Source organism: Plecotus auritus, assembly GCF_963455305.1.
Source record: "Plecotus auritus genome assembly, chromosome: 8".
Taxonomy (NCBI): Eukaryota; Metazoa; Chordata; class Mammalia; order Chiroptera; family Vespertilionidae; genus Plecotus; species Plecotus auritus.
Window position 1 is genome coordinate 44,552,588 of NC_137782.1, and position 20,553 is coordinate 44,573,140.

Genomic DNA, 20,553 nt, shown 5'->3' on the forward strand with positions numbered 1-20,553 from the left:
CAAGACAGAAGATAAGAAGTTAAGGTAAGTGGTGACTCCAACAGCTAAAAAGACCTAAGTGCAGGTAACTAGTGAGGTGATGAAGGGGGGTTGAAATAGACAATTGGGCTGAAAAACAGTATCAAAATGGAATAACTAAAGAATACATGCTTCTGGAACATAAACTGAGGATCTCCAAAGTAACAAAAAGAAAACCATCAAAACAGTCCCAGTATGTGACCCACTGTTCCCTTGATCATCCAGATCTTGGGGCACTGAAGTCCCCTTGATGCGACTGGGTGAAGTGAAGGGCTAAGTCTTCCCTGCCTGGAAAGCACCCCACCACCTGCCGACTACACCTTCTATCTCAAGGGGAAGCCACAGGCTGTCTCCCCACCATCCTTATTCCAAACCAAGGAGAGGAGTTTGGATTTGCGTCAGAGCTACATATAACTATTGGATTTGGGTGGGACTTCTGTGGAATGGAGGAAAGAGATACCAGCTCCTGGTCCCCTGGAAATTCCTATTCTTCAAAGCCTTCAGGCCTCAACCCCCATGAAACCAAGCAAGAATCCAATGGGGCTCATGGTTAAGAGTAGGGGGGTTCCTCCTGCTTCAATTAAGGCCAAAAGAGCTTTCCTGACCTACACACACCCAATCTAGTTCACTGTGAGCCCAGTGAGGTCCATGGTCAGAACCCTATAGTGATAAACATTGCTCATGGCCAAGTAACCTCTCTGCACATCTCCCTTGGAAATTGCATTGTGAGTAGGTGAAGGACACAGTGATGCCAGGTTCCAACCACATTTCCATGTGGTTCTACCTGGAACCACCACCCAAACCTTCTACAGCTATTTTCTGCTTGTGCAGACCCCTTTGGCTCCCTCCAGTTCAGATACCACGTTTTAGATGCTGTAGCAATCAGAATTCTGGTAAATCCTCACTAAGGACATGGCTATTGATCTTAGAGAGGAGGGAAAGTACAGAGAAAGAGAGGGGAAAGAGAACATCGATCAGTTGACTTCCATACGTATTCTGACTGGGATCAAAACTGCAATCCAGGTATGTGCCCTGACCGGAAATGGATCCCACAACCTTTCAGTATATGGGACAATTCTCCAACCAACTGAGCCACACCAACCAGGGCTGTAGCCATCATATTTTAATGGAGTTTTGATGGTAATGGATGAGGGTACCCTTGTAGCTATGACACTCTCAAATCATTGAACCCCATGAAGCAGCCAACATTTTATCTTTCAATTCAAATATGTGATTAATCTCACTTACCAACCAGCGCATTTTTCTGTTTGCCACCTTAAAAGAGGTGCTTGAAAAAGTATTTCATGACATTTTTGTGAACAAAAGGATACCAAACTGGGACCTACCTCCAGCATTTCCAAATAAAGCAACAAACCAAATCTAAGAGTAAAGGTAAAAACTTAGGCTCAAAAATTCAGTGACACAAGTGTATAGCTCTGGGTCTGTCCCCAGCAGCACACATGCATTGGACCTGGATGTTTTTATTGAGACCACGGCACCTGTCAACAGAGTGATGTGGCTGCCAACAAACCAATGTGAACACAGGGAGAGTCATCTCAGGCCATGTCGTTTCGTCCTGTTAGAAAATCCAGGTTGACACTGACCCACTGCAATCCAAGATGTTGCTGCTCTTTCAAGACCCACCATGGAGTGGAAATAAAGACAGGCAGAGGCTAACCACAGCACAGAGGAACGGCGGCCAGAGCAGTGTTTGAAAAGGCAAGACAAGATTTCTCTCTTCAGCAGTGTGGCCATCAAATTCCTAGCTTGCCACTGCGTCTGTGTGATGTCTTGATAGGAGGTGGAAAGGCATGGTGTGAAATGATCTGAAAGCACGAAAAATTGTTGTTAGGAGGTGTTGGCACCTAAAAAACAACTCATCTTGTACCTATTGGCTTCAGCCTGAGTTTTCTCTGAGACAACTCTGCCATGTCCTGCTTGGAAATCTTGGACATTCAAGCTTATACTGAGTGCAGCGTACACTTCTAACACCTCATCCTTTCCCCACGGACACACAGAACACCGTAAGGTCAATGCAGAAATTATTTTGCTGTGTGTTTTCAATTTATTTTCTGCTCTAATGTCCAAACACAGTATTGCATTTATGTGCAAACACATTTATGTGTGAAAGGATTGTGAGTCCATGCTAAGTTGTCCTGACCATTAAGGATTTTAACAAGCAAATTGTTTGGGTAAAATTTCCCCAAATCAAATGGCAACAGATGCAGTTCAAAGTTCAATAGCTATTGAATCATTTCCCCTCATCTGTGGCTTCTCTTCTGGAAGATTCTGGGGGGGATTTATTTTTTTATTTTTATTTTTTTGGTTATTGGGAAGAGTGATGTTTCTCTCAGGTGGGTTGACAATGACGCATGTTCCTGATGATCGCTCAGCTCTGATTGGTGGATATTGCCTTATTAAATCACTTCCTCCCCTGTCCTTCTGCCAGTTATCCTCAGCACGGGCCTTTCCATCCCCATCCCCAACCAAGTCAACAACTATATTAAGCAGCCTTTCTTTTCCAACTGAGCTATGAATGTAAGCTTTTAGAGCACACAACTTCCCTGTCCAGGAAAAGTTAGGGCACCTTCTGAGTTGGGAATTTTCAGTTCGCTCACAGGAGAGGGTGAGCAGGTGCATGTGTGTGCACGTATGCTGGAAGCAGAGGGGGTGGGAGAGAGAAATACAGAGTACCAGGAATTATCTGTGCATAAAGAAATTAAAAGAGAATATTTCCAGAGCAATTGAAGCCCATCTCCTGAACAATGACGACAGCTCCTCATTTTCGACAACAATAGAGGGCACGTAGGAGTCAGCTCATTAGAATATCTGTGGCTCTTTTCTGTTCTCTCTGCATTAAGCCCCCATAATGTCAGTTGTCACTTATTAATGACAATTAACTAGTAATCAGCACTGAGACTCTTCGAGGTGGTCTTTGCCTGACAGGTGAAGAAAGAGAACATTGCGGAGTGCCACGCGGTGACATGGAACCTTCAAAGGGAGCGCGGCATTTCCATAAATTACTTCAGAAAGAAATTTCCTTTATACATTCTTGCTAATGCTTAAGGATCTTTAACCCTAGAGAGGCCACACTCCAATTCTCCTCTTGGGATATCTTTCTTACTAAATGAAACCTACAAACCATCTACAGTAGTTACAATTGGATCTCCATCCTCTCGTCCAAGACACTCACTCCACAGCCCACCTTGCTCCTGAAACGCTTTAGCTCCCGCTATTTAGTTTAGTTATGTCCAGCTGTACACGTCACCTTAGTAACGTCAGTCCATGATGCACATGCCTGCGCTGGTTACTTTTCACCAGTGGTTGCTGTGGTCCAGTGGCTGACTTCTCTCGGGCACACTCTCTCTCTTTACTCCCTCGTGATATGGTAACAGGATGACTGCAGCCTGTCTGATCCATGCAGGGTCTCCCCACCACCAGTCGGAGCCCTCCTACTTCCCCACTGCTCTTCCTACTGGCATGGAGGACAGCCTTCCCCACCCTGCATACAGGATCGACCATCTGAACACAGGCACCTACTTGGCACATACCTGCTGGCCCACGGGCCCTTCCTCCTGGTTTCTCTATGATGCTAGAAGTACCTGACTAACCTGAGGACTCCGGGAGTGGGGTTTTCAAGAAGGAAATATTTGGAGTGTAAGAAGGCTAAATGTTATCACTAGAAGAGAATAATCTGCATTCTGTCTTTGAGGAGTTGAGGCTCATGAAAGGCCAAATTTGCCCTGAGAATGGCATGATGACCCCTGGCAGCCAATGTGCCCCGTGCTAGAAGTGCGCTGAGCAAGGGCATTGCCAATTTCACATATTAAAAAGGTGGACTGCATCTATTCGTGTCCAAACAATGCAATTAGACTATTCTCCTAGAATGGATACCACTGGCAAAGTGGATGGCATTCAAACCAGTGACTCGGATGTAAGACTGTCTATTCCTGATAGGGAATTCCACTGTTGGACAGGTACTAGTAAGCCTCTGGAAACAGGCAACAAGGAGTTTAAAATCTAAATATCTCAGGGGAAAAAAAGCAGCATGTTTTTATGAAAACCGAAATTTTAAGAAATGGAAGGTCACCTGGAGACTCACTTTGTGACCCCTTTTTTAGAACAAAATCTATTGTTTCTTCCCAAGCACCTAGGGTGGTGGGAACACGCCCTGTCGCCTGGCGCTCCCATCGGTGTGCAAGAAGAATTTTGTGAGATTACAATGCTTCCCTGACAACAAACAAGATGTTACACACTGTCACTGTCGGTTTCCAACTACCTAACCGGAACTTACAGATGAATGTACATGGCATATTTAAGGAAACAACCACCATGAAAAGAACTGCACTTTAAATGCCTTCCTATTTTGAAAATATGGCTCACAGTACTCTGAAGTTTGAATGAAGTCCTTTCCGTCAGCTTGCAGATTACTTCAGATTTTAATGCCACCGGTGCCCACAGCCTGGTGAGAGGAGCGATGGAAAAGGAAGGTGTCCCAGTCGTGGGCCTGGAGTCCAGCTCTGAGAGGTGGTGCGGTGTCGGTTGTGGGCGTTTGTTCTAATAAAACCACCGGAAATACTGAGTAGAATGTTCTTTGCACTCATTTGTAATAGTGAAAACTTGAGAAGAATCTAAATGTTGCTTTTTAAAATTCTATCTAAACCAGAGACCATCTCAATAAGATGAGAAATGTGTGATATTTAGTGAAATGGGAAAATACTCATTATCTACTATCAAGTAAAGAAAAGTACAAAAGTGTGTTCAGTGTGATCTCTATTTTGTAGAAGCATGACAGGAAAAAAAGATGTTACCACTAAAATATTAACGATTTTTTCATAGATGAAAGCAATAGTTATTTTTATTTCCTTCTTCATGTCTTTGTGTTCCAAGCATTGGGCACTGACTATATTAGTATATTGCTTCTATTACAGGAGTAAAAGGTATGTAAAAAGCACAGGTACTCTCCAAATTTTACTCTTTTTAAATTTATAATTCAATAATTGGCCTTCATCTTCAGAAAAATAATCAGGAAGGTAGTAACATGAAATTTTACCTTGGAAGAAAGCAGAAACTTTTATTTGTATTAACAGGTTTCTGAGACTTTGGAAGAAATTTAGACATGTTTGACTAATGTAAGAAACTTTAAAAAGATTATTAAATATAGAAATGTAGTGACATAAATTTTAAATTATTAATCACTTTTTTCATACAATGCCTAAAAGATTATTTCTCTTACATAAAGTATTATCTACCATTATTTCATAGGCTTCCTATCTCTTTAAATATTGACTAAATAACAGCATATCATTACCCAACACATTCTGAAGAATCTCTCAAAACCTTTTAGAATCCCACAGTTAAAAGAAAAAATATGCCCGGCCAGCGTGGTTCAGTGATTGAGTATCAACCTGTAACCAGGAGGTCACGGTTCTATTCTTGGTCAGAGCACATGCCCGGGTTGCAGGCTCGATCCCCAGTAGGGGGCACAGAGGAGGCAGCTGATCAGTGGTTCTCTCTCATTGTTAATGTTTCTATCTCTCTCTCTCCTTTCACCTCTGAAATCAATTTAAAAATATGTATATTTTAAAAGTATTTAGTTTTCAAGTAGGGTCACTTTTGCCTGTGCACAAGGTCACCTAACCAATAGAAAACACTGGGCAGTCCCGTCACTACCAAGCCCCCTGCAGCCTCCTACCGGTGGGCAGGCGGCCAGCTCTCTCCAGCTCCTTGGGGGCCTTTGGCTGTCAAACTCTAGAAGGTGGAGACCTGGTGCCTGGGCTAAGGAAGGACTGGGAGAAACTCAGAGCACACTCAAGACTAGATGAAGGCGAGGATGGGCACATGTATCCAAACACAGATGAAGGAAGCAGAACCATCTGTAAGGTGAATCCTCAAATTAGAGGTGGCAACTGCTTCCCTGGGTTACTCACTGTCTGCCTACACAAATCGAGTTTTCACAGTATTAGGTAGACCTGTAGTCATTGAAGCTGCTACATATTCATAACAATCATTACTTCAACTTAGTTTTCAGATCCAATAGAAAACAGAGCTGTCCTGTTTTGCAATCTGAGGTGGGTTGCAGGTGGAAGCCACGTGAAGAATGGACATCTGCTCAGGGTGGCGCTCACATCCCTGTCCATCAGCATCACCTGAAACCCTCAGCTCTCGTCCCCTTACCCACCCCTGGGCCTGCAAAGGGGGCAATTAGGAGCACTGCTGGGGCAAAGCCAGAGCTTTGAGCTCAGGCTCAGGTTGTGTCAATTTCAAGCCCCCAGACCGTGGACATCTCTGTGCTGGGTTGGGCTCGTCATCTGTGAGAACAGTGGAGTAACAGCCCCTCCCCATGCTGTGAGGCCCAAATGAGTTGCTGTGGGTGAAACATCAAGGATGTCTCTAGCATGGAGTAGCATCCCCTAACTATAACTAGATCCCCACCTCCAGCATCAGTATGAATAGTAATAAGATCGATTAGTCTTGTACTATCCATGGGTTAGAGAACTGGGGTTAATGAATTAGAAAAAGAAAAAAATTGCCCAGCTGGCATGGCTCAGTGGTTGAACATGGACTTATGAATCAGGAGGTCATGGTTTTACTCCCGGTCAGGGCACATGCCTGGGTTGCGGGCTTGATCCCCAAGTGTGGGGTGTGTAGGAGGCAGCTCATCAATGGTTCTCTCTCATCACTGATGCTTCTAACTCTCTCTCCCACTCCCTTCCTCTCTGAAATCAATGAAAATATATTTAAAAAAAGAAAAATTTAAGAAAGGAAACCTGCATCTGGGCCTAGACCCCAGTGTCAGAACTTGGGTTGCAAGCAGCTTTTGAATAGCTCAGCAGCTGTGCATTCGGACAGAACCCGGGGCCCAATCTCCAAATGGCACCTCCTTCACACCACGTGCCTGTGGCTCTGACTCTTACTATTGGTGAAATCACATAATCATGTTTGTGGACTTGTGGCAAACTTCAGAGGATTCTCATTCAAGGACTCCAGGTCCATTATAGGCCTGTCATTCTTCTCCATCACCCCTGCAGCCCAAAGTACAGTCACCCAGTAATTGAACCCAAATGTCTAAGTGGCTAAAGCTCATAAAGGACAGAGCTATTTACCAATGAAAACAGCGGGACAGTAGCCCAGCTTGCCAATGTCCAGGGCATTAGTACAGACTGTAAATAGGCCCACCTGGTCGGCCATCCGGCTGCCTGCTGGACAACAGGCAATAGTGCACACAGCTCAGCTGCTCAGCTGCTTCCAAACAGAGCATCCAAATTCTACCCTTTCTCAAGATGTATTTAACGGAAATTTAAGCAAAAGGTAGTGAAAGAAATCTCCATGCCATGTCCTGAAGCACTCCTGGGGTTTCCCTCAATACAGGCAGAGCCCTGGACCTCAGGGCTCAGTGCTCACAGCCTCACATGCCTAGGGTCCTGCTGGTGCCCTCGGAGAGTCCTGGGTGCTCAGGGCAACCTGCAGAAGACTGGTCCCAAACCCTGAGTAAGACGGCAGCTTGTGTTTTAAAACTGTGCATTTTTTAAAGCACAGAAAACAGACTTTCCTCTTTAGAGAATGCAGAGCTGGTCCCAAGGCCCTGGGTCTTCCTTGCCACCCCATCAAGTCCCTGGACGCCCAGAAAGCACACTCGGCTCTCCACACGCAGGCCTCAGGCTCTCTCTATGGACCAAACACCCATCACTCAACAGCTCAACTCGGTGGCACCCAGTGGAGTTAAAAATGCTAATTACCGTTTCTAAAAGCACAATACTTATCATTTGAGTGAAGGCATGTCAGCACACAAATCACAAAATGATGATTCTGAGTGGGATTTCCGTTGGTCGATTGCATCAGCAAGACCTCTCGCTGTTGAAATAACATCTCCCGAGGCAGAAGAATGACGACATGACAATCGACGTAAACCAAGAACGGCGTGAGGATTTATTTTACAGTTGAGAAAACAGTGGATTTAATTGTGTGAACCCAAATGTACTGTACAATATTAATGACAGAACATCAAACGTATAATTAATAGTGCCTTGCTTTGTCTTCATTTATTTATTTTTTGTCTGATATACATGCATCTGGAGAGATGCAAACGCCAGTAAAATTTCTCTATTTAAATCAAGCTGCAGGAACTAATTTTTATTCAAAAATCGTGGTTTTACATTATATACACAGAAATTTAATATAAAATGACAATATAAAAAGTTAAAAGAGAAAGCATACAGCCAGAAGGTACAAAGAAAGTTGGATAGGTTAAAATGGTAGGATAGGTAACCATTTAGGATGGTAGGATAAAGGAGTTTTTAAGCGGATGCTGCCAATTTATAAGGGAAGTACTCCGACATTTGCCCCATATTTTTTTTTCATTTATCGATGCAGCGCGCTATAGAAAGGTCAGCTTGTACCAAAGCTTACATTTGTAAATAACTATAAACCGCAGTATTTTACAGGAAAAAAAAGAAATAGCATTTTTACACGTTTTAAATAATAGCTTGCATACTTTTTTTTCTTTTTTTGCCAAAAGTGGCATTTTCTTCAGCATCCAGAGGGTTTGGGCATAGTGGCAACTGGGGTGTTTGTTGTTAGTTTTTTGTTTTGAACGTGGGACGTTGTGGCTTCCTAACCCCGCAAGTCCTAGACAACTTCTGTCTTCCAACAGCGGCATGCATGTTCCCTTCACAAACCAGTCTGCATATAAAAGCTCATTTTTTAATTATTAAATAAGTTTTGTGTCTGACACAGCTTTTGATCTGAATGAAATGCCTTTAAGCCTTTTTGTTTCTTTTCCTTTTTTTTTTTTTTTTTTTTGGAGTGAAAGGCACAGAGATGCAATTACAGTCCTCAAAGGGTTAAGTTTGACACCACTAGGTCCTATGACCTTTATTGTCATGGCAACTTTGTAATGTTTAGGATGTCTTTTTATCATTGTTATTTGTGTCTTTCTTTCCTACTAAGTTGGTGTCTCTGAGTAGTGTGCCCCATCATTTCCTACAAAAGATAGCTTAACATCAAGAACAGATGTTGAAAATAAAGGTCAGACTTTGACTCACAGAAAAAGAAAAATGACATGCGCAATCAGACAAAGAGCATATAAATATAGCTACAAAATGTGTGTAAGAAAAACCGAGGTCCAGACAGGCCGTTCGGCAACCAAGGAAGGCTGATTTTGGAGGCTCAGGCCGGGCCTAGTGCAGTGTGAAGACGTTTAGTGCAATGTGCCGGGCGGGGTCCCTCGCGTACCTGGCCGCTACTGTTTCTCCAACTCTGTCACGTAGATCAGGTGGTCCTCCGGGGACTTGCCATGGGTTTTGCTAAGGTGCAGTTTGACTGCGTGTTTGCTCGCAAAAGTCCGGTTGCACAGCTTACACTGGAATGTGGAGCCCAGATCGTCCTCGGCAGCCCCCACGGGGCCCACGGCCTTGTTGGCCAGGACCTTTGAGACACTCTGCTGGTCCTGAATCTGGGTGAGGGGCAGCTTGGAGAGGTCCTTCAGGCTGAAGCCCAGGTGCGTCTCTAGGTGACTGATGTACGTGGGCGCAGTTCTGAACTGAGAGGCACAATCGTTGCAGAAGAACACAGGGTGCCCTGTGTCCAGGTTCTTCAGGAACTTGGTCCCGCCTGTCCTCCTCAGCTGGTACTTGACATTGGCCAGCCAGTGGCTGATGGTGGTCATGGAGAGCCCCGTGAACTTGGAGATGTGCACCCGCTCCTGCGGGCCCAGGTCCGACAGGATGTACTTCCCCTCGGGCGTCTCCCGCAGGCTGGAGGCGAACTGGGCCTGCAGGATGAGCAGGTGCTGGGGGTTCCAGTTGGACTGGCGACCCTTCCGCTTGTGAACAGGCGACAGCTCATCCAACGCCTCCTCGAAGCTGCTGGCATCGGCATCTGACTTCTCGGACACCGTGGAGGGCGTGGAAGACTTGGGGGTGAGCCGACCCGTGAGGTTCTTCACCATGTCGGAGATGTCCATGAGCGCGCTCTCCCGCAGGGGCGAGGAGACCGTGTCGGCCACGCCGGAGACGAGGGGCTTGTTCTTGGCCTTGGTCAGGTCAATGGGCTGGTCGCTGTTCTCGTAGTAGTAGCGGTCAATGGCGTCGGCCTGCTTGGCAGGGGTGGCGGGGTAGATGGGCTTGTCCAGCATGCTGTTGCTGATTTTGTACAGCATAGCCAGCGGGTCCAGCGAGGGGCTCACGGGCTTGGACACTTTGCCCAGGTGTGTGTTCATGATGGACTGCAGCGCGCTCAGAGGGCTAATGAACGATGGCTCCGGCGAGTGGTCCGTGATGATGCCCAGGCTGCTGCAGCCATTGGTGACTTTGGCTTTGAGCGGCTCTGTGCCATTGGGGGTGTGGGCCTCCATTGCACCCTCCTTCTTGGCCTTGCCCGCTTCCACCTCCGGGCCCTTCTTCTGCTGGGTTTTGCTGTTGCTATCCTCTGTCCTTGGGAAATCCTTATTCTCTTTGGCCACAGGGGACATGGCCTTGGCCGGTGAGCCCTTCTCCTTCTCCACGGGCCTCTCCTCCTTCTTCACGTTGACCTTGCCCGTGACCTTCTCTACCAGTTCCTCCATGGCCGACACATTGCTCTTGTGGGGCGGTGGCGTGAGGCTCCCCGGGGAGTGCAGCAGTGCATTGTGCTCCGAGGACAGCGACTTCACGCTGCCAGCATATGACGGCTGCATCTGCACGCTCTGCACGGCTGGCAGCGGCTTCACAGCGCCCGGCAGCTGGTAGGCCGCATGGATGCTGGGGTAGCCGCCCCACGAGGGCGCGCCATTCTGGGCTTTGCTGATGGCTGTGGAGACCGTGTTCTCCAGGGACTTCAGGATGTCCACCCCGCCCTTGGGGCTGTCGTCCAGGTCCTCCTCGCGGAGGTACTGATAGAGCGTGGTGGGCTCAAACTTCTCAGAGGCGTCCTCGCTCTCCTCCTTGATCTTCTTCTCCGTGTCACCTGCGACTGGTGCCTTCTCCTTGTCTGGCTCCTTTTTCTCGTCGGAGGTCGTGGACCCTGCTGGCGAGTCGGGCTGCTTTTTGACGTGGGAGGTGGGGAGCCGGGTGTGTGTGGTGGGGGGCAGAGGGATGGACTGGATCTTCTCCTCCACCACAGGGTCCAGCACCAGCTGCTTCCCCTTCTTGGAGGCGGAAGTGGTCACCTTCAGGAAGTGGCCAGTGACCATCATGTGGGCGGTGAGCTGCTGCAAGGTGTCGTGGGAGCTGCCGCACTCCATGCACTTGAGGATCTGCGCTTTGCGGGCCTCAAACTGCCAGGTGTAACTTGCGCCGTTCTGGTAGCCATAGCGGTTGTTGGGGGTCACGTAGGGGTTGGCGATCTTCTGGTCCTTGGCTGACTCACTCAGAGCGGCCTCTGTGGCGACACCCGCTGGCTCGGGGGAGCACGGGGACACCAGGTCCTGAAGGGCTCGCTTTTTTGTGGAAGGGACCAGTTTGGTGATGGCTGGTACTGGCTCCTTCAGAGGCACTTTCTGGTAATGCTTAGTCTTGATCATGTGGACGCTCAGGTCTTGCAGGGACTCGAAGGAGTGGCCACAGTACATGCACTTGAGCACCTTCTGGGCGTCCTCCTTCCCTTCCATTTCCATCAGGGAGCGCTTCCTGGGCTTGGACCACCGCTTGGTCTTCTCGGAGTCCTTGTCCCTGTTGTCATCGCGGTAGTGGCCCGTCTCGTTCATGTGCACTGTCAGCTCCACCAGCGTGTCATAGGCGGCGCTGCAGTCCTTGCAGCGGAACTTGCTGGCGCCCGTAAACACCGAGCCATACAGCTTGTTGTTCTGCCTGTAGAGCTGCACAGTGCTGAACAGGCTGGGCTCAGGCAGCAGCCCGTACGTGGACGTCTGCTGCAGCGTCTTGGCCAGTGCGGCCTGATGCCAGTCGTAGCCCGAGCCACCGCTGCTGCTGGTGCTGGTGCTGGTGCTGGAGCTGGTGCTGGAACTGGAGCTGGAGCTGGGTGTGCTGGCGGTGGTGCCGGTGGTACCCACCGTCGTGGTGGCGGGGGGCGTGGGGGTGGGGGTGGAGCTCTCCTTGGGGCCCACATCGTTGCTGCTGGTGGTCGAACTGGACTTCTTTAAATCCAGTGCTAAGCTGGACCAGCAGGACTCTGAGAATAAGTTCGCGTAGACGGCCTTGATTTGTGCCAAGCTGTCCTGGGGGTAGGAGGCGCTGTCTGGACCTTGTGGGTCCTCTTTGTCTTCTCTGGAGGAGGAGCTTTTGAAATGGGCGAGCTGGTCACTGTTTTCACTGAAAGGCGACCCGTAGCCAGCGTCCTGGTTGGTGGCCGTGCTGATGGGGGAGTCCTGGTAGCTCGGGGCCTCTTTGATCTCAGCTTCGTCACCGCCCACGTAGTCACCTTCCTGAATGTCCAGGGACAGCCCATCCTCCTCCACGTTTTCTTCATCTATTTCTGCTGCCTTCAATTCTTCCTCGGGAACATAAGCTAGGGCAGAAAAATGACACAGGTGAGAAGTAAATCACGTTCAAGGACATGGCCTCCCCAGCACACACACCATGTTTCTCCTCGAGCTCCCAGGCCACAAGGCTATCACCTCTAGGTGACCACCCACTCTGCACCTTGGAGGCAGAAATTAGGTTTCGACCAGGACAGCCTCTCTCCTGGGAGAAGACCTTGCAAGGAAGAAGCCTCAAGGGGAGGGCAGGGCCTTCTGAAGACGTCATGTGGGGATGCAGCTGGGCAGGAAAGGAAGGAACCCCGTCAACCCCTCCTGCAGGCTTCTCCTTTCCTAAGTGATGACCCGCACATCCCTCATGCCTTCCCACCAGGTGGGACCTGGCTGTCAACTTTTAGGGCCAGGTATTCCATAGAAAGAATTACACAGTTTCCGTAAATATAAAGACTCCTCAGTGGCAAGTGATAAAAATGCTCTGGCCCTCACTCAAAGGAGGAGGCCACCGAGCACCCCAGGCCCCTGCCTGGAGGGAGACGTCACCCAGAGGGGACACCAGGCAGGTGTCAAAGAACCAGGTGGTACAAAGAAGCATTATTTGCAGGAGCCAAAAGGGGGAAACAACCCAGCGTCCACTGACAGTCAGAAGGATGGACAGGCAGAATATGGTGTGTTACCTGTGAAAAGAAAGGAAATCCTGACACCTGCTACAACATGGATGGACCTGGAGGACACTGTGCTCAGTGAAATGAGTCAGTCACACAGGACACATACTGTGTGATTCCACTTACATGAGCACCCAGAGGAGTCAAATCCATAGAGACAGAAAACAGAGGGTGGGTGCCAGACTGGGGTGGGTGCCTGGGAGCTGTTTAATGGGGACAGAGCTTCGGTGGGAAGGAAGAGAAAAAGTTCTGCAGGTGGCAGGTGTGATGGCTGCACAGCGATGTGAATGGGTTTCATGTCACCGAACTGCACACTTACAAATGGCTAAAATGGCAACTTTCATGTCATGAGTATTTTACCACAATAAACATAGGCTTTGATTTTAACAAGGCCAGTAGTGTGTGCTCTGGCAGCCCAGTCCAGGCTACATGTGCACGGCACACTGACTTCTTGGTTGAAGGCAGCATTTCCCAGGGGACACTGTAGGATATTGACAGCTGTCCTGTGAGTGAGAGGGTTGGAAGGCATATAAATCATTAGATAAAACCTGACATTTTTGCTGCAGGACATTTTAGATTCTTTAACATTGTGTGCCCAAGGGACATAAAATTGCATGCCTCACCTCTTATTTGACCAATCTATTTTACTTACCTTTTATTATTTTCATTATTTTTTAAGGGGATAACTACCTGAAGTAGTGTTCCATTAACTACTTGGGAAACTGGGGGTTAAGATATTTTCCAGAAAGGCTCTATTAAAATACACTGATATGACCTGAGAAGGGTGTCTCATTAAATGTAATCACTCATTATCACATTATCAGAGCCGGATCCTAAGGGAATGTGGCAAAGCGCACTTATGTTTTCAGGGATGGTTGAGAGGACAGACAGAGACCATCTTGTCTGCCCAGGGGGCGGAAGCGGGGCAGGCAGGTGACAGGAGAGCTTCAGCACCTGCAGACGGAGGACTTCAGATGCCAGCAGCAAGCACTCCAGAGTGTGGGCACACACAGTCACTGTAAGCACACACACACACCCGTGCACATGCACAGCCAATGACAACTATGCCTGCTGCCCAACGGGCCATTTTCATTTGATTATCTCCCTCTTACCCGCAGGACCCTGCCAGGTGGCATCACCAAAATGCCTATTTTGCAGATGAGAAAACTGAATCTTGGAGAAGCTGACTGACTTCCCCAAATTACATGGGAAACAGTGGGTATAGGACTGGAATTCCGGTCACCTGACCTCCAGTCCCAGATGTTGCCACCCAGCCACCATCAGGACCAAGTCACTGTCCTTTGTCCTGTCAGCATCCCATTGCCAGTGAAACCTCCAGGAAACGTCTTTGGATGAATCAATGACCCAAAGTAATTCTGAATTGAGTATTCAGAAACCTTGGATGTCAACTAAAATTGAAAAATAAAAAGTTATTTTTAAAAAATTATTTTTAAAAAATTGGATGGAAAGAGATTAATAAATTCCTTGAGAATAAAAAAAAATAGCAATTTCTTATGTGCCAGTCATGTTGCTATACATGAGAGAATCTTGATGAAAGAGAGTAAAAGGAAAGAAACTTTAAAATGTTGACACCCTTCAGCCCAATAATTTTACTTTTGGAAGCAGAGTCTAAAGATATGAAATGCAGACCATGCATGTGCATAAAGATGCTCCATGGGAAGTAACTACCATCTAAATTGTCAGCAGTGAGCGGCGGTTTAGTCATCTGTAGTTTAGTCCTGTGATGCAATATTATTCCAACATAATAAAGTATGCTTTGATAACATGGGCAAAGTCATTAGATGAAAAAGGCAAAAGACAAAACTGCACACCGTGGAAAAATTCCTTTAAAGAATGTTGATCGCAGTTAATTATAGCTGGTGAGTGCCTGGGTCATGTGTGGAGTGAGGTGGCTGTTGATAAGTATCCATATTTTCAAAATCTTCTTTGCTGTTTTCAGCTTAACAAATATAATAAATAAATACAACTGTCCATTTGATACCATTTCTGGAACAAAATAGTTGGCAGTCACTGGCCAGACCCTGAAATGGGGGAGCTCGGGAAGGCAGGGCCCAGCCTGGGGAGGGAGTGTGGGCCGGGCTTTGCTTATTCTTACATTTTAAGAAAATATTAAAAAGTAGCCATAAAAAAATAAACAACAAAAAGAAAATATTAAAAAGTGGAGAGGAGGCGAGAACACTAAGGGCGTGGATGATATTAGGTTTCCTGTGGGTCTGCCCCCCAGACACCCAACCCTCCTGCTCGGCCCCTGCATTCCTGCCCAGCCGGGGGAGAGGGGTGCTGGGGCCTCAGATGGGATCAGCTGCAGCGACCCTCCTGAGCCACCAGCCCAGCAGCCCAGGTCAGCCTTCAGTCAGGGCTCACACGGGGCAGAGGCCACAGTTCTGGTTAGCAGCCTTCCCAAGACCTGGAGGGAATGTAGTGGACAGATATGATGAGAATGGGCTGGGAAACGGTGGATCCCATCCCTTCTCTCCTCATGAGCATGCAGAATTGAGAGTTGGCTGTGAATGAGGAAAATGGATATGGAGCAGTGACGAGTAGACAGCCCAGGTCTCCGGCCCCTGCTTGGTTACTGGCTTACAGTAAATACCATGCTTTGCTATTGTTTTGCCACCTGGTGAAGCTATGCAATCATACCAAATTACATGTTTATCTACATCAAACTAGGTTTTACACCTGCAAACGTGATATCCACGAACAGATGGCCATTATATCAAAATACACAGACTCCAAGGGGCCAACTCCCCAAAGGGGCCCCCACACACCTGAGGGGTGAGTGCCCAGCCTCGATTCACAGTAGAATCTTGAAACACACTTCCTTCCAAATCTATAATCGGTCTCTTAGAGAGTCACTTCACCTCTGTTTCGGAGACAGTGGGAGGTTTTAATCAAAGTTAGAAAATATTGGGAAATGAAAAAGGCAGAGAACACAGACATGGAGCTGCTTCCTCCCTCCTCCAAAAAGACACTAACATACAGGCAGCATCTCCGTTCATCACACTTGAGTTACATTTTTTTGCAGGATGTTTGACTCTGCTGAGCGAAGAGCTGAGAGGCCACTTCTGCTCTGACATAAGGTGAGCAAACATTTTTCTAACACTTGGGCCAGTGGTCGGCAAACTCATTAGTCAACAGAGCCAAATATCAACATTACAACGATTGAAATTTCTTTAGAGAGCCAAATTTTTTAAACTTAAACTTCTTCTAACGCCACTTCTTCAAAATAGACTCGCCCAGGCCGTGGTATTTTGTGGAAGAGCCACACTCAAGGAGCCAAAGAGCCACATGCGGCTCGCGAGCTGCTGTTTGCCGACCACGGACTTAGGCCAATGTCAGTTGCCCTGTTCCAATAGCAAAAGTACCTGATTCGTAACAGAATTACTTCTTTACTTAAAACCCAACAGAATCCATTTTTAAGAATCACAATAAAATTCCTCTGGTTTTTACCCAATTCTAATTTAATTAGGTATCCACAGGTAACTTCCTGAACATAAATACAATTTCTCCTTCTCACAACCTCAGAATTTAATTTCAAGTTAAGTAAGAAATAAGACGCCTCATTTTGAGGCCCCTCCCAATGAGCACATCAGGGATTGATCTTAGGTCTGGAGTTGGCCGCATGTTACAGCAATATAATTATACAAGTGGAGAGCCCAAATTAGAGCTTACACTGTTATTGAAAAGACCAAAAGCTTTTCTGATTTTCAGCCATGTCAGGAAGAAAAAGAAGAGAAAATATAGGAGAACCTTGAAAAATTAAAGAGAAGTGGAAATGAAGTGAGAAGAGCAAACAGTGAGGGCAGGTCCTCATGATTCCCTCTGCATCTGAGGGGCGACACACCCCTAACAGGATCCAATTGGAATTATAGGTAAGTCACCCTGATGGATACCGTTTAGAAATCCAGCGAGGGACCTTGCATGAAATACCTCTCCATGCCACACGGCTGAAACCCAGCAAAGAAGGGTAACCCCATTAGTACCCATCCACACCCTGTACACCATAAACCTGGCCTTCACGAAGGACATCTGGCTATCATGAAGGACCAGCAATGACTGTTTCCGGACCCAGTCACTTTGCCCCTCGGCACTGTCACCCTAAGGGTTTCCAACAAAACATCCCATTAGAAAGTGAGCCGTGCCAACTTCGCTAAGGGTGTGGCTGTGAGAGATGAGGGGAGAAAGGGTTCCTATAGTTTCTGAACCCCACACAGGGCTTATGTCCCAGAAATGCCTCCATCTTCAACCCAGTAGCTCATTCTCATAAAAGCACAGGATAGAAGAAGAGAAATGGGAAAGTAGACCTTTACGGGTTGGGGCATGGAATAAGCAAGTATGGGCACACCCAGATCCATAGGGATTGACTGGAAACTAACTTCTCAAAGAGAGTTCTGGGAATCTTTATCTTTAAATAGGCTACAGTCACATAGAAATTGTGTACCAATGTGTTACACCACAAGCTAACATGCCCTACATAATCACTTCTATACACAACACATGACTTTCTTGATATTCCCTTAATAACCATAGTGGTGTCTGAACTAAAGTTGCACCCATGCTGTCATGACAGGCAACATCTGCTCTTACTGTAACAATTAGGCTTATTTTCTATAGAATTCACTATTATCAGTGAATTCTCATAACTGCTTTCCTAGATACCTTTTTTTAAAATTTAGGCAGAGGGAGAGGCAGAGAGAGAGGGGGAGGAAGGGAGGGCTGGGACTCATAAAAACTTCTAAATTTGGGTCATTATTTGTCATGATCTTTGTTTTCATCACAAGCTACAATTTTCTAAAAAATCTCTAGCTCATATGCGTTCAAATGTTCCAGAATGTTCTACAGTATTCGTAGAAATTTTTATTTCCGGTGATGAAATTATGAGAACAATATACTTCACAGGTAAATGAGTGCAATTTTTAAACTAAAAAAGTGTTGTGAGGTAGGCTCTTGAATCTCAGAAAATAAAGTAAACCTGACATGTGCCTTTCCCTAAAACCGTCCCCCTGGGTGCGCTCGGCTCCCTGGGGCCCTCACCCTGCCACCTGGGATCTGATGAATGAGTGTGCTTGGGGGTGGTAGCTGCAGCATGAAATTCCCCTTTTACAATTACTTAACAGAAACAAATGACCTCCCAATCAAATAAAACAAAGCCTCCACGTCATCATTTTTGCTTTCTTTCTGTGTCAACACAGCTTTGCCTTCTCTCCCTGCCCTTCCTGAGCCCGGCACGTGGTGTGAGTGTGATACTCAGCACACATCCGTGTGACATGGGACACCAGCGTGTCATCAGAGGGAGGATGGTCACAGCAGCCTTACAGACCTGGAAGACACCACAGGAAGGTGCTCACAGCAGTCCCTGAAATGTAGGAGAGAAGGTGCTACCAGTCTCCGTGTGCTAGCATGGGAGTGCATGAACGTGTATGTGTGAGTGTATGTGCATATATGGGGGGGTGCATGTGTGGGTGTGCATGCATGTGTGGATGAGTATGAATGCATATGTGTGCATGTATGCATGGGTATGTGAGTGCCTGTGTGTGTGTGCATGCACATGTGAGAGTGCACATGCATGGCTGTGCATGTGTGTGTGGCTATCTGTGCATGTGCGAGGTTGTGCATGTGTGTATATATACGTAGCTATGCGTGCATGTGTTGGTACGAGTGTGAACGTGTGTACGTGTGTGTACGTGTGCGAGTGTGCATGTATGTATGGTGGGTGTACATGTGTGTGCACATGTGTGTGTGTACATGTGTGGGTGGGTATGCATGCATGGGTGATGAGTGTATATGTGTGTGAGTGTGTGCATATGAGAGTGAATGAAAAATTAAAACTATATAGACCCTATTATTTCCAAAATGGGAATGAGACAATTGGATCTTATGGTTAGATTTCACTTTTCTTTAAAAAATTAAATCTTGTTAATATTTTTTGTCATAAAATGTGCCTTTGGATGCCAGCATGTCCCTGAATACATGCTGTCACCTGGAGCAACATGAAATTCTGTGCACTCTAACAAGAGTGGACATATGCGATGTGTATGGTCCAAGCTGGAGCTGAATCTGATGCTAGTATGTGCACCCTGACGGTTTACAGTTAAATGCACACAGTGAGAAAAATGTGTCCATCTCAAAGTGTAATTATACAATGAGGCACAAGCTTCTTATCTTCAGCAAATTAGATAAAAATTATGTTTCTCAAATCACAGCCCAACGTTTTTTAAAACATCTTTGTTTCTTTGAAGAAAACAAGATTTACTCTGTTCAACAGTCATGTTAAGACTTGGGAAGCAACAGCTGTATTTGTTTTTAAGCTAAATGTAGTCAAGTTCCAAATTCCCTCGAGTCTCAGTAACATGGGCTCTGAGCAATTAGGTTTGTGTCCCCTCCCCGAACTGGCACTTCATCTGCATCCCAATTATGCACAACCTAAGGTGTCTCCCTGAACCGTCCTGTTTCCCAGTCTAGGAGGCGAAGTCTCCAGAACTCCACCTCCTCGCCATCGCCATTGTTGTCCCCGGACAGAAAAGTGGGAGCAGCAATCCAAACTGGGCTTCCCCTGAACAAGATTTGCTTTCTAAAAGTCAGCTTTAACATTAGCCTTCAAAATCCAGCAGGTGCCCCCCCCCCAACACACCCCCGGCTACTCAGAGTACCCATTCACACACAGTATCACTTACGTGTCATATCTGCTCCATCGACATCCCAATGGAAAGTGAATGACATAACGTGTTCCTTCAACAGAAGGGGCTCAGCTTCTGCTGTGCCCCCATTTTGATATTTGGAATCATTCAGATCCTGGCAGTTAACCTAATAGGCCAGCTGACTACATGTTCCCATTTTTACCTCACTTGGATTTTAAGCAATAGCGTCTAGATAGAAGAAAGGTGGTAACATGGGAAAATACAACATATGAATACAGCACTTCAGTATGAAAATACATTGAGTAATCCACATTAATGAACTTGAATTCACACTGCTGCCACAGGACCCTTGGCGTCACTGAGGGTCCCTCGTGCGAGACGGCCTGCGACTTTGAGGCACAGTGTCATGCGGAGGACACACAGGGAAAGGGCCTGAGTTCCAAAGTTACAGACATTCAAGAGCCGCAGCAGTTCAAACACAATGGCTCTGCTTCACACGGACAACTGGGGAAGCAAAGTGACTGTTTCGGCGAAGAGAAGGCCATGGTAAAAGCAGGGCATTTATAATTACAGGGACATGAAGAAAGCCGAGTCCTCGTCCTGCCTTTCAGTCCCTGAGACAGGGTCCTCAGAAACGTCCGGGGGCCACACTGGGGTTTCACCAGCGGCAGAGAACGCTTCCTGGTGGCCCATCACTGGGAGACAGGCCCTGGCCACCAGGCCGGCTCTCTGTCCCTCCCTCAGTCACATCACTAGCAGAGGTCTGTGAGGGGCGCCGTGCATGCATGGGGAGCTCTGC

At 47.0% G+C, this 20,553-nt stretch overlaps 1 protein-coding gene across 2 annotated transcripts in view; it reads right to left on the reverse strand.

Annotated features, from left to right (window-relative positions):
* Positions 1–7,931: 7,931 nt before the first annotated feature.
* The window catches only part of TSHZ1 (teashirt zinc finger homeobox 1), a 72,182-nt gene continuing 59,560 nt past the window's right edge, over positions 7,932–20,553 (reverse strand). For both annotated transcript variants that reach the window (XM_080683454.1, XM_080683453.1), the window contains exon 2: positions 7,932–12,462. In XM_080683454.1, the coding sequence (XP_080539580.1) occupies positions 9,260–11,701 (2,442 nt within the window). In that variant the 5' untranslated portion in view covers positions 11,702–12,462 and the 3' untranslated portion in view covers positions 7,932–9,259. The remainder of the gene's footprint in view (positions 12,463–20,553) is intronic.